This window comes from Pristiophorus japonicus, unplaced genomic scaffold, assembly GCF_044704955.1.
Source record: "Pristiophorus japonicus isolate sPriJap1 unplaced genomic scaffold, sPriJap1.hap1 HAP1_SCAFFOLD_226, whole genome shotgun sequence".
Lineage (NCBI taxonomy): Eukaryota > Metazoa > Chordata > Chondrichthyes > Pristiophoridae > Pristiophorus > Pristiophorus japonicus.
In genome coordinates, this window is record NW_027251973.1 from 442667 (window position 1) to 457449 (window position 14783).

General features: G+C 46.7%; 1 protein-coding gene across 6 annotated transcripts in view; it reads right to left on the reverse strand.

Moving 5' to 3' along the window:
• LOC139245640 (zinc finger protein 462-like) overlaps positions 1-14783 on the reverse strand; it is a 238632-nt gene that overhangs the window by 85034 nt on the left and 138815 nt on the right. Inside the window, exons 11-12 of one of the 6 annotated variants that reach the window (XM_070871225.1) lie at positions 5736-5924; positions 771-870 (exon numbers count right to left, since the gene is read on the reverse strand). The exons of 4 other annotated variants lie outside the window; for them this stretch is intronic. In XM_070871225.1, the coding sequence (XP_070727326.1) occupies positions 5883-5924 (42 nt within the window). In that variant the 3' untranslated portion in view covers positions 771-870; positions 5736-5882. The remainder of the gene's footprint in view (positions 1-770; positions 871-5735; positions 5925-14783) is intronic. One more of the 6 variants, XM_070871226.1, reaches the window with a different exon arrangement.

Sequence of the window (14783 nt, forward strand, 5' to 3'; positions counted from 1 at the left end):
TCTACCCAAATGTATTCTGACATAATCTTGCTGTTATAGGTAGCGTTTTGGCTTTTGTTAGTAAGTGTGCCAGTTCCATAGCTGTTTACACCTTTCATCGTGTATAACTTTAATACTGCAATTCCAAGAATGTTACAAATTAAGAAATGACTCTGGGTCTACATATTTCTGGAATTATGTTTTAGAATTTTGAATTAAAATTTTGCAGGAATTTGTTACTGATATGCGCTGGAAGAAATGCATGTTGTTGATACTGTGGTGTGGATTAAGCAATGGATAACTTCGTATATGTAAACTTCTCACATAATAACTACTCAGAAATTGTAAGTGCACGTGCACATTTCACATATTCTAGTTTGTGCAAAATTTGGTTTGAGACTTTTCCAGTCTAGCCAGATCTTCCCTGAAAGGGGATGGTCCCAGGTTGGACTCCAATTTACAGTTCTAACCTTAGCACTGCCTGTGGTTACTGCTCCTATTTGAAAATGGCTTCTCTAGGGAATTTTACTGCTATCAATTTTACTGGCATCATTTTGCTTAATTGGAACCCTCCCTGTAAACTATTTGTGATAAAAGTGATCAGGCCCAAGTTCACAACGGTGAATTCCCAGATGGTAATTTCAGATTGCAGGCTGCCAATGGAAGGTGCTGAGCAAAGATGTGCTTTGAAGTGGGGCAGGGGGGGGGGGGGGGGAAAGAGAAGAGGGAGAAAGGAGGGGGAAAAAAAATACAAAATCAAGCCAAAAACAAAAAAAGCAGCATGTCACTACCTGCACTTCCTAGCAGTAGTTACAGAGCAGCATAGAAGAGGCTTGGGAGCAGGTCACTTTCCCACCATCTCAGCTAGGCAATATTACATGCATGGGCAACCTAAAAGAGGGGTAAAAATAACTTTTAAAACAGGGATAGAAATGAATATAAATAAAATTACTCAGTACTGCTTTGCCATCCAAGTTTGAACATAAAGAGGAAGAAGAGAGGAGATAACCAGGTGTATCTCATGCAACTAGTAATTTGTTTGTCATCTATTGGTAACAAATTTAAGATTTTTTTAATAAAGTAAATGCATTCTAGGTATATAGAAATTACCACAAGGAAACAGGATGTTCGGCCCAACTAGTTTGTGGTGATATTCGACACATGAGCAGCAGTCCTAATCCCATGTACCTTTATCCCTTTATTCCTCTTTCGTTCAACCACTTATCTATCCTATTCTTAAATGTTGACATGTTCTCTGCTTCTATCACCAACTCTGGTGGTACATCCACAGCCTCATAATCCTCTGTGTAAAAACGTTTCACCTGCTCTCTGTGCCAAATCTTTTACATTTAATCTTGTATCTCTGTCCCATCCTTCTAGACCCCTTGATCACTGGAAACAGTTTGCTTCTATCCATTCTGTTCCATCTGTTCATAATTTTAAACATCTCTTATCAAATCACGTCATAATCTCTCTGTTTTCACAAAAACAATCTCAGTTTATTCAAGTCTTTATATTTCCCGTATCAGGCATCACCCTGGTGATTGTGTGCTTTACTCTCTATTGTCTCAACATCCTTCCTATGTCGCAGAGCCGAAACTGTACTCAGCACTCCAACTGTGGTATTACTACGGTTTTACATCAAAACTTTTTTCCCTATACCTCTTGCCATAAAACCCCTGTAATCCATTGTTTTTTAAAGCCTTATCCACATATGGTGATGTTTTTTGAACACCTTGTAAACCTGAATCCTCAAATAATTTTGCTAGTTCACATTACCCAGATTTCCCCATTTAAAGCACAATAATTTAAAAAAAATATACCAGTCACAGTTATGAACATGGAATTCCATCTGTCATGCTATTGCTCATTCCACCAAATACTCCAAATTGCTGACTTATCCAGGATCATCGAGGAATGCAGATTAACCCTAGGCTTCTCTTCTCCACGACAAACCGTCTTCTTAACCTCGCAACAACATGCATTTATATAGCACCTTTAATGTAGTAAAACCGTCCCAAGGTGCTTCACGGGCAAGTTATCACATAAAATTTGACACCAAGCCACATAAGGAGATATTAGGTCAGGTGACCAAAGGCTTGGTCAGAAACATTTAAGGAGCATCCTGAAGGAGGAGAGAGGTGTAAAGAGGCAGAGGGACTTAGGAAGCAAATTCGAGAAGTCAGGGCCGAGACAGCTGTCAATGGTGGAGTGATGAAAAGCGGGGGATATACAAGATGTCAAAATTGGAGGAACACGGAGATCTCGAAAAGTTGACATCATCCCTTTCCTTGACCCATCTGTCCTTGCAAACTACCGCCCCATCTCCAAGCTCCCTTTCCTCTCCAGTCTTTTGAATGCGTTGTCGCCTCCCAAATCTGTGCCCAACTTTCCCGCAATTCCATGTTTGAACCTCCTATCAGGTTTCCGCCCCTGCCACAGCACTTATATACTATCACTCCTCATCCTTGCCACCGCACTGAAACAATCCTATCAAAGTCACAAATTACATCCTATGTGACTGTGATGATGGTAAATCATCACTCCTCATCCTTCTCGTCCTGTCTGCAGACTTTGACACAGTTGACAACACTATCCTCCTCTAATGCCTCTCCTCCATTGCCCAGCTGGGTGGGACTGCCTTTATCTGGTTCCATTCCTATCCTGTCCATCAGAAAATCACCTGCAATGGCTTCACTTCACGTTCTCTCATGGTTACCTTGAGTTCATAGAATCATACAGCACAGAAGGAACCCATCATGCCTGTGCTTTTGTATTCTATGCATTGATTAATAAAACAAAGGATCCTATATGCTTTTTAAAAAAACGTCTTCTCAACTTGTCCTGCCACCTTCAAAGATTTGTGTATGTGCACCTTATTCTTCCGAACAAAATCCATGACTTCATACTTCGGTGTTAAATTTCATCTTCCATGTGTCTGCCCATTTCATCAATCTGTCTGCATCCTCCTGAAGTCTCCTCATTGTTTACTACATTTCTGAATTGTGTGACATCTGCAAACTTTGAAATGATGCCCAGGTCAGGTCATTAATATAAGAATATAAGAAATAGGAGCAAGTGTTGGCCATTCGGTTCTCAAACCTGCTCCACCATTCAGTAAGATCATGGCTGATCATCTACCTCAATTTCACCTTTCTGCACTATCCCCATATTCCTTGGTTCCCTTAGTATCGAAAACTCTATTGATTTATGTCTTGAATATACTCAACAACTGAGCATCCACAGCCATCTGGGATAGAGAATTCCAAAGATTCACAACCCTTTGAGTCAAGAAATATCAAAAAGAGCAGTGGTCCTAATACTGACCCCTGGGAAACATCGCTGTACACTTCCCTCTAGTCTGAAAAACAATCATCCATTTACCACTACTCTCTGCATTCTGTCCTTTAGTCAATTTTGTACCAATGCCACCACTGTTCCTTTTAAACCCATGGGCTGTAATTTTGTTTACCAGTCTATTATGTGCAGCTTTGTCAAACGCCTTTTGAAAGTCCTTAGACACATCAACCACATTACCTTAATCAATATGCTCCTCTTTATCTATGTTTATCATTCAATATTGCTACTACTTCCTTCTTTACTGCTACATTGGCAGCATCTGCCACTTAGCCCCCTCCTATATCTCATCTTTTTCCTGCCCCTTGTTGACATCATCCATAAACACAGTATCAGATTCTACATGTATGCTGAAAACAGCGAGCTCTACTTCACCATCACCTCTCTCGACCCTCCCACTGCCTTGGATTTCTTGCGCTGCTTGTCCAACATCCAGTATTGAGTGAGCAGAAATTTCTTCCAATGAAATATTAGGAAGACTGAAGCCATTGTCTTCAGTCCCCATCACAACTTCATTCCCTAGCCACGACTCCATTGCCTGGCCATTGTCTGAGGCTGAAACACAGCTCGGCAGACACGATGGCATCCACCTGTGCCATAAACATCAATGCGTCTGTGCACACAGAGGCCGAACTCCAAGCCATCATCAACATCTTCACCGAGGCGTACGAGAGCATGGGCCTTACACTAAACATCCGTAAGACAAAGGCCCTCCGCCAACCTGACCTCGCCTCACAGCACTGCCTCCCAGTCATCAAAATCCACGGCGCGGCCTGGGACAATGTGGACCATTTTCCATACCTCAGGAGTCTACTATCAGCAAGGGCAGACATCGACGACGAGGTCCAACACCGTCTCCAGTGAGCCAGCTCAACCTTCGGTCGCCTGAGAAAGAGAGTGTTTGAGGACCAGGACCTCAAATCTGGCACCAAGCTTATGGTCTACAGGGCAGTAGTGATATCCGCCCTTCAAATGGCTCAGAGATGTGGACCATATATAATAGACACCTCAAAGCGCTGGAGAAGTACCACCAGCGCTGCCTCCGCAAGATCCTGCAAATCCACTGGGAGGATAGAAGCACCGTCAATGTTGTCGATCAGGCCAACATCCCCAGCATCGAAGCACTGAACACACTTGACCAGCTCCATTGGGCGGGTCACATTGTCCGCATGCCCGACACGAGACTCCCAAAATAAGCGCTCTACTCGGAACTCCTACACGGCAAGCGAGCCCCAGGTAGGCAGAGGAAACATTTCAAAGACCCCTTCAAAGCCACCTTGATAAAGTGCAACACCCCCACCGTCACCAGGGAATTCCTGGCCCAAGACCACCCTAAGTGGAGGAAGAGCATCCGGGAGGGTGCTGAGCACCTCGAGTCCCGTCGCCGAAAGCATACAGAAAACAAACGCAGACAGTGGAAGGAGTTTATGGAAAACCAGACTACCCACCCACCCTTTTGTTCAACCACTGTCTGCCCCACCTGTGACAGAGACTGTAATTCCGTATTGGACTGTCAAGACACCTGAGAAGTCACTTTTAGAGTGCAAGCAAGTCTTCATCATAGGCAGTTCCTCGAAATTGAGGATGGAACATCTATGATTCTATGAACCCGACTGTTCACAATCGTGGGGTCTTATTTGACCTAACCTGAGCTTCTGACCCGACATCCTCTCCATCACCGAGACTGTCTATTTGCAGTCCATAATGTCACCAGTCTCCACCCCGCCATAGATCTGCTGCTGCTGAAATCCTCAATCATGCTTTTGCTATCTCTGGACTCTAACTATTCCAATGCACCCCTGGCTGGTCTCCCACCTTGCATCCTCCGTAAATCCAAAAATTGGTTGCCTGCATTCTATCCTCTTGCACTCCCCGATTTTCATTCCTCAACCATTGACAGCGGTACCTTCAGCTGCCGAAATCCAAAGCTCTGGAATTACCTTCCTAAAATCTCCACCTTTCTTTCCTCCTTTAAGATGTTCCTTAAAACCTACATCTTTGATGAAGCTTTTAGTGATCTTTCCTAATAGCTCTTTACGTGGCTCAGTGTCAAGTTTTCTTTGATAATGTTCCTGTAAAGTGCCTTGGGACAAAGGCGCTATGTAAATACATGTTGTTGTTTTTAATATCCCCGACAGCTTCCTTTGGTCCTCAGAATCATTTACTATGCCTCCTATTTTAGAATTGTCATACGAATATACAAAAGTATCAGACAGAAAAAAAACAACTGTCTATCCTGCCATTCCCTACCCACCCTGGAGCCATGTAATTTCCTGGGAAATTAAATACCTGGACGAATTAAGGAAAAAAAATCTGGAAAATTCCTCTCCTACTTTTTAGGTGATCAAAACTAGCCCAGGAGACCACATTGATCCAGACTTGTATTACAGGGTACCTACCTCTTGTGGTTTAACTGAGATCTTCACTTTTTTATTCTATTCCTTTATTGATTTGGTTTGTCAAGACACCATTTAACCCTGTTCTGCTTTTATATGTTCAAATAGGACTGCATAGACCATTCTCATCCATTTCGATCTTCTCAAAGGTCAGATATCATACCCCACCAGACACTGGTTGGAGCTGTGATCCTAGACAAAAAAAGTGAATAATAGTGCTGTAGATTAACATCTGGACTCAGGCTTAGACATGATTAGGCTGTACTTGTATCTACCTTGTTACTAGTTATCACAGCAGCACTGGATTGGACAGACATCGGTACTTTTTACATTTTTTTTTAACATTTTTGTTTATTATTTATAAAAATATTGGCGATGGGGAAAAAAGGCCGTTTGACTGGTGGACATAAAAGATCCCATGGCACGACTTCAAGAAGAGCATGGAGTTCTCCTAGTGTCTTGGCCATTCTTCCTCTTTCAAAAGACCAGGAGGAACAGATTATCTGAACATTCATTCATTTGCTGATTGTGGGACTCGTTGTGTGAAAATTGTCTGCCACAGTTGCATGAGTAACAACAGTGACTGCACTTCAAAAGTAATTCACTGCTTCTAAAGGACTTGGTTGTCCCAAGGATGTGAAAGGCACTATACAAATGTTCTTTCTTTCGTTTTCATACAGATTAACTGTGTAATGTGATAATACAGAGATTACACCTTAAATAATGCTCATAGCTCAATAGAAACGCCCTCATAAGAACCTAAGAATTAGGAACAGGAGTAGGCCATCTAGCCCCTCGAGCCTGCTCCGCCACTCAACAAGATCATGGCTGATCTGGCCATGGACTCAGCTCCGGCCATGGACTCAGCTCCACTTACCCGCCCGCTCCCCATAACCCTTAATTACCTTATTGGTTAAAAATCTATCTATCTGTGATTTGAACACATTCAATGAGCTAGCCTCAACTGCTTCCCTGGGCAGAGAATTCCACAGATTCACAACCCTCTGGGAGAAGAAATTCCTTCTCAACTCGGTTTTAAATTGGCTCCCCCGTATTTTGAGGCTGTGCCCCCTCGTTCTAGTCTCCCCGACCAGTGGAAACAACCTCTCTGCCTCTATCTTGTCTATCCCTTTCATTATTTTAAATGTTTCTATAAGATCACCCCTCATCCTTCTGAACTCCAAGGAGTAAAGACCCAGTCTACTCAATCTATCATCATCTCCGGAATCAGCCTAGTGAATCGTCTCTGTACCCGCTCCATAGCTAGTATATCCTTCCTTAAGTAAGGTGACCAAAACTGCACGCAGTACTCCAGGTGCGGCCTCACCAATACCCTGTACAGTTGCAGCAGGACCTCCCTGCTTTTGTACTCAATCCCTCTCGCAATGAAGGCCAACATTCCATTCGCCTTCCTGATTACCTGCTGTACCTGCAAACTAACTTTTTTTTGGGATTCATGCACAAGGAGTCCAGGCAGCGGGCGGTCGAGGGGGCCGTTCAACCTGACTGCCTGCCTCTCTTCCGCTCTTACATCCGGTCCAGGGTGTCCTTGGAGATGGAGCACGCGGTGTCCACCGGTACGCTCGCGGCCTTCCGCGAGAGGTGGGCACCGGAGGGACTGGAGTGCATCATCACGCCCGGCAACCAAATTTTAATTTGATTTTACGTTTTAAAGTTTAATTTGTTTTAATTGCCGGTGCTTTTAGTGTCCCCCTCCCCTTTTATAGGGGGCACTGGAAAAAAAAAATGTGATTTTAGTGCCCAAAAAAAACCACAAAAAAAAAACACAAAAAAGAAAAAAAGGGCCTTGTAAATGTCTGGTGTGTCATCCAGGTCGGGTGGCACGGATTAATGTTTTATGTTTTTCAGATAAACTCCAAAAAGAGTTTCATGCACAAGGACCAATTATGGAGCAGTGGGGGCGTGGCCTATTCAGTTGGAGCTCTGCTGCTGAGAGAGAAGGAGCTACCTGCTTTACTCCTGCCGAGGAAGGCCCGGAGTGAGCCCTGAGACCAGCCCAGGAAGAGGAGGAAAGGGCTGGTTTGCTACCCATTCAACATCCGGAGGGAGAGGAGGAGCGCAGAAACATTTATTATTTACCACAACTACAGAGAGTTGGAGAGAGGGGGAGAAAACAACAACCTGTGTGGAAGGAGGGAGATTCTACAACATTCTACAGGTGGGTGTTGGTGCATTTCCCCGAAAGACATTGTTGTATCGGTGGGGGGAAGAAAGAAGACTTTGAGGGCCGGAACATCGCGGGGGGTGTGTGTGTGTGGAAGTGTGTGGGGGCCTTGCTTACAACTAGGCCCCACACACCATTGAAACACCCCTCCCCCATTGCCTAGCCTGGGATAGCTGGAGCTACCAGGCTGATAACTATTGATTACCCTGGTTAACATCGTTGGGAGTGTGTGCCTGTGTGGCTCCAGCTGCCCCAGGTGAAGACATCTTCTCCCCCCACCCGAAGACCACCCCAAAGACTGTGTTTTTGTTTTTGTTTTTGCCATCTGGGGAGTGCACCCACCCATTGCTGTGAGGGGAGACCTGCCCTCGCAGCCTCCCTCTTTCCCACACGCCCTCGCAGCCTCCCTCTTTCCCACACCCCCTCGCTCTATCTCTCTCTCTCTGTCTCTCCCCTCTCTCTCTGAGAGCCCTTCCTCCTAATTTTTTAATTAAAAAAAAACAACTAAAACAACTGAGCAGAGGGAGCAAGGCCCCTCCCCAATTGCCAACTAGGGGAGAGGTGTGCCTCATTAAGAGCTCCTCTGCTCATACATTGAAACGAGGGCAATTAAGGCCATTAAGGCCTGTGACTTTGGGATGGGTGTAGCCCTTAAAGGGACCCCGTGATGGCGACCCCATCCACGCCGGTGGCAGGGCCAGCAAGGACATATGCGCAGGTGGTGACCACATCCACGGCACCTCCTGCGCCACCTGCTGCCCTGCCACCTTTCAGACTTATCACCAAGAAACACGGGGTCAAGAGCTACACTCACCCCACAATGAGCATCGAGGAGTGCGTGCGGGCGATGGCTGGGGTAGTCGGCCCCTCGGCCATTGTCGCAGCCTCAAAGATGTCTGGGAAGGCTGTGTTCTTCCTGGGGTCGGAGTGGGCGGTGTCCCTGGCCCTTGAAAAGGGGCTCACGGTGGGCGGGACGTTTCTGCCGGTGGACCCTCTCGAGGCCACCGCGCAGAGGGTCATCATTTCAAATGTCCCGCCCTTTGTTCCCGCTGAGCTCCTCCTCCCTCACCTACACCAACTGGGGGAGGTAAGGACGGGGATCAACCCCATACCGCTCGGCCTCAGGGAGAACAGCCTGCGCCACGTGTTCTCCTTCCGCCGCCAGCTTTTTGTCCGGCTGGCGCGGGAGGAGACGACGGAAGGTCATTTTAATGTGGTGCACGAGGGGACTGCCTACCGCGTCTTCTAGACGTCGGACGGCGTGCGGTGCCATGCGTGAAGGGAGGTGGGGCACGTCTGCAAGAACTGGTTGTGGAGGTGTTCTTCAGTCTCGTAACCCGTGATGAGGATGTTGTCCTGAAAAACCACCGTCCCTGGAATCGACTTGAGGAGGCTTTCCATATTTCGTTGGAAGTTCACGGCGGCCGAGCGAATCCCGAATGGACATCTGTTGTACTCAAACAACCCCTTGTGTGTCGTGATGGTAGTCAGCTTCTTTGACTCACTCGCCAGCTCCTGGGTCATGTAAGCTGAGGTCAGGTCCAATTTTGAAAAAAGTTTGCCACCGGATAGCGTCGCAAAGAGGTCCTCCGCTCTCGGTAGCGGGTACTGGTCCTGGAGTGACACCCGATTGATGGTGGCCTTGTAATCATCACATATCCTGACCGACCCATCCGCCTTGAGCACCGGCACAATCGGGCTCGCCCAGTCACTGAATTCGACTGGCGAGATGATGCCTTCCCTCAGCAGGTGTTCCAATTCACCTTCTATCTTTTCCTGCATCATGTACGGCACCGCTCTGGCCTTATGGTGTACTGGCCTGGCGTCCGGGTTTATGTGAATCATTACCTTGGCCCCCATGAAAGTGCCAATGCCGGGTTGAAATAATGAGTCAAATTTGTCCAGGACCTGTGAGCATTATACTCGCTCTACAGAGGAAATTGCATTGACATCGCCCCATTTCCAGTCCATGACAGCAAGCCAACTCCTCCCCAGTAATGCGGGACCGTCCCCCGGGACAACCCAGAGTGGCAACCTGTTCTCCGAATCGTTGTGGGTCACGACTACCGTGGCACTGCCTAGCACTGGAATGATCTTCTTTTATATGTCCGTAGCTGTGCATCAATCGGCGATAATTTTGGCCTCCTGGCCTTGGACGGCCACAACTTTTCGAACTGTTTGATACCCATCAGGGACTGGCTGGCCCCTGTGTCTAGCTCCATTGATATTGGGATGCCACTGAGGAGCACTTTCATCATTATCGGTGGCGTCCTGGTGTATGAACTATATACGTGCTCCACATGAACTCGCTGAACTTCAGCTTCCAGCGATTTCCCCCAGCGTTCATTTCTGCAATTCTGCAGATATTTTGCTCATCTCTGCAAACTCCGGCTGAGTGTGTGCCTCCACGCCTCCAACATGAGCTGCTGTTGGAAACAAAAGGTCCCTTTGCCAATCGATCGTCCCTGACTGCCCCTGTGATTGTCCTTGAGTGCGCCATTACTGTCCCTTGCAATGGCGTGAATCGCCGTTCAACTTGCCATTGTCTCTGTCGAACTCCCTCTCTGGGTTCGACTGCATGTTGGGGCATGCCCGACTGCCCTTGTCTGCCTGGAGAACTGTGTGCTGCTTTAACAATGTTGAATCTCTGTCCCAACCATTCCTTAACACAGTACCTCTCGTCTGATCTGCTAGTGGCCATGCTCACGTGGTTTAAATCCCAGTTTCTCGTCGCCATTGATATGTCCTTACTACACAGTATAAATGCGCACGAGGCCCATGCTTGAGAGAAGGTCAGTCTGTGACTTGTCCTTTATTCCTTGGCACCCAAGTGATGGAAGTGGATGGAGCTTCCCCTTTTATATCTGAAGGTCCAGGTTAGGAGTGTCTCCCACAAGTTCACCACGTAGTGGTCATTGTTCACAGTGTACAACTTGGGTCAGATTATATATGGGTTACAATGCTGGTTGAATACATGACATCGGGCTATGTTTTAGCCTCTCTCCTCCGCCCCCAGCAATGGTATTCTTACCTCTGTATGGAATGTTGTGGGTCTGGGCCCCATTCCAGAGAGACTTGAGCGAGTGGTCCTGGTGGTGGAGGGGCAGGGTGCTACACTGTCGTTTCTCAGATCAGCCATGATCTTATTAAATGGTGGAGCAGGCTCGAAGGGTCAAATGGCCAAATCCTGCTCCTATTTCTTGTGTTCTCTTGTGGGCGTTAGGCCGGAACCCTGTTCATCCTCTCAAGTGGATGAGGAGGGTCCCGTGGCACGGTTCAAGGAAGAGCGTCACAAGTTCTCCTGCTGCCCTGGCCAATATTTTATTTAAAATTTCTTCTTGCCAACTTTGCCTAATCTCACTCACTATACGTTTCTGCAATTCTCAATCCGTTGCCTGGATGTTGAACAGGAAGAGTGTAGGTGGACTGTTCTGTTGATGCATTTTGATTAAAAAAAAACGCCAAGTAATTATATTCTAAATGGAAATAGATTTGGTGCTGTGGGAGAGCAGAGGGAATTATGGGCACAGATTCATGGGACATTAAAGGCTTTAGGTTCATAAGGCTGTGAAAAAAGCTAATGGAATTCTGGGTTTTATCACGAGGTGTAGAATATAAAAGCCAAGAGGTAATGATGAGCATATATAAAGCCTTTGTAAGACCCTCAGTTTGGGCACGGTATGCTATATTAGGTTCCACGCTACAGGAAGGATATTAAGGCTTTTTAATTGGCTACAATGTAGATTCACTAGGTACTGCCTGGTGTGAAGAAATACAATGAAAGGCTTGAAATATTGGGTCTCTGTTCGATAGGACAATGCAAATACAGATGTTTAAAATGATGAAATGATGGGCCTGCGGAGATTGAAGCAAACTTGTTCCAGAGGTTGAGAGAGTCAAGCACGAGGGGCCATAGATACACGATTGAATGTAAGAGATGTAGCACAGAGGACTGGAGAAAGGTCTTCACACATGTGCACAACTTGCATTTACACACTGTCTTTGCCACAGTAAAACGTTCCAAGGTGCTACACGGTATCGCAATCAGTCAGAAATTGACACTAAACCACGTAAAGAGATATTCGGACACATGATCAAAAGCTTGGTCAGAGGCAGGTTTAAGGAGCGTCTTAAAGGAGGACTGAGAGGTAAGAAGGCTGAGAGATTAAAGGGATTGCAGAGCTTGGGGTCTCAGCAGCTGAAGGCACAGCCACCAATGGTGGCACGATTAAAATCGGGGAGGTGCAAGAGGCCAGAACTGGGTGAGTGCAGATATCTCAGAGGGTTGTAGGGCTGGAGGAGGTTACAGAGCTAGGGAGGGGTGAGGCCAGGGAGGGAATTAGAAGACAAGAATTAGAATTTTAAAATCGAGGTGATGCCGGACCGGGACTCAGTGCGAGTTATAATATCAGTAGAAGAGTTTTGGATGGGCCCCAAGTTTATGTAGGGTGAAAGATGGGAGGCTAACCAGGAGAGCGTTGGAATAGACAAGTGAAGAGGTAACAAAGGCATGGATGAGGGTTCCAGCATCATCTGAGCTGAGGCAAGTGCGGAGACAGGTGATGTTATGGAGGTGTAAATAATTGGTCTTGGTGATGGATATGTGGTTGAAGCTCATCTCCGGGTCAAATATGACACCAAGGGTGTGAACAGTCTGGTTTAGCATGAGACAGTGGTCAGGGATTGTGATGGAGTCAGTGTCTAGGGAATGGAGTTTGTGGCGGGGACAAAAGACATTAGCGCCTAAGAATCCCTCTAGCCCAATGTCGGGCGGGCGCTAAACTTAGCGACAGAAAACGTTTAGCGCCGGGCACAGCAAAATTCAGTTTTTGCGCCCTGAGAGGGGAGTGGAGCACTAAGGGAAGTGTTCCACACTTCTCTTAGGGCGCTAGGCCGGGTGCACTGAATATCCCATGCGAAAAAAACAGCTTCATAGCGACCTAAGAGAGACGTCCCTGCAAAAAAAATAATTAGAACAAAAAACATTCTCCATACATTACTCATCCGAAATAAAGATAAATCACAAAAAAACTAAAATATCAATCTTACCTCATGCAGTCATTCCTTCCCTAGTAGTATAGAAACATAGAAAATAGGTGCAGGAGTAGGCCATTCGGCCCTTCGAGCCTGCACCACCATTCAATATGATCATGGCTGATCATGCAACTTCTGTACCCCATTCCTGCTTTCTCTCCATACCCCTTGATCCCTTTAGTCATAAGGGCCACATCCAACTCCCTTTTGAATATATCTAATGAATGGCCTCAACAACTTTCTGTGGTAGAGAATTCCACAGGTTCACAATTCTCTGAGTGAAGAAGTTTCTCCTCATCTCGGTCCTAAATAGCTTACCCCTTATCCTTAGACTGTGGACTTCCCCAACATCGGGAACATTCTTTCTGCATCTAACCTGTCCAATCCCTTCAGAATTTTATATGTTTCTATGAGATCCCCTCTCGTTCTTCTAAATTCCAGTGAATATAAGCCTAGTCAATCCAGTCTCTCCTCATATGACAGTCCTGCCATCCCGGGAATCAGTCTAGTGAACCTTTGCTGCACTCTCTCAATAGCAAGAATGTCCTTCCTCAGATTAGGAGACCAAAACTGAACACAATATTCAAGGTGTGGCCTCACCAAGGCCCTGTACAACTGCAGTAGGACCTCCCTGCTCCTATACTCAAATCCTCTCGCTATGAAGGCCAACATGCCATATCGCCGGGGGGCAGCATGTAGATGAGAAATAAGAGGGGGCCAAGGATAGATCCTTGAGGGACACCAGAGGTAATGGTGCAGAAGCAGAAAGAGAAGCCATTACTACGACTGGATAGTTAGGAATGGAACCAAGTGAGGGCAGTCCCACCCTCTCAGAGGGTTGTAAATCTGTGGAATTCTCTGCCCCAGGGAACTGTGGAGGCTGGGTCATTGAATATATTTAAGGCGGAGATAAAAACATTTTGAGCGATAAGTGAATAAAGGGTTATGGGGAGCTGCAGGGAAGTGGAGCTGAGTCCATGACCAGATCAGCCATGATCATATCAAATGGCGGAGCTGGCTCGAGGGGCCAGGTGGCCTACTCCTGCTCCTATTTCTTATGCTCTTATGTTCACCCAGCATGACGGCAGAGAAGGAGTGTTGAAGGAGGATGGGTTGGTCAACCACGTCAAAGGCTGCAGGCAGGTCAAGAAGAATGGAGAGGGATAGATTACCATGGTTAGAGATGGAGGAGTTAGTTTGCAAGGATGAAGGGGTCAAGGGTGGATCTTTTGAGGAGAGAGGTGATGACAGAAAATTTGAAGAGGAGAAGGAACTGTTAACAATATCGCTAACATGGGGCCAGTAAGGGAAGTTGGGTGGTCAGCGGTTTGGTGTGAATAGGTCGAGGGAGCAGGAGGTGGGCCTCATGGACAGGATGAGCTTGGAGAGGGCATGACGGGAGATCGGAAACTGGAGAAAGTTGGGAGATCAGGGCCACGGCAGGGGGGAACCTTAGGGGAAGTTTGGCCCGGTGGGCTAGGGGAAGGGAGGGAAGCGGCATAGGCAGCTGAACGGATGGTCTCAATCTCGGAGACAAAGTCTTCCCTGAGCTCCTTGCACATTGTTGGAGGTAAGGGTGGAGGAGGCAGGGAAGAGGGGTTTAAGAAAATGGTTTGTAATGGGGAAGTGAAGCCGAGGGTTATCTTTGCATTCCAGGATAATCCAGGAATAGTAAGTAGTTAGGGCCGAGTAGCGCTTTATGTGGTCCAGCCAGATCTGGTGATGAATGGCTAAACCAGTCCACCATAAACCATCGAGTTTGCGTCCCTTGAACTTAAGGGAGCAGAGATGTGTGCCATACCAGGAGGAACGATCAAGGTGGGAGACAATAA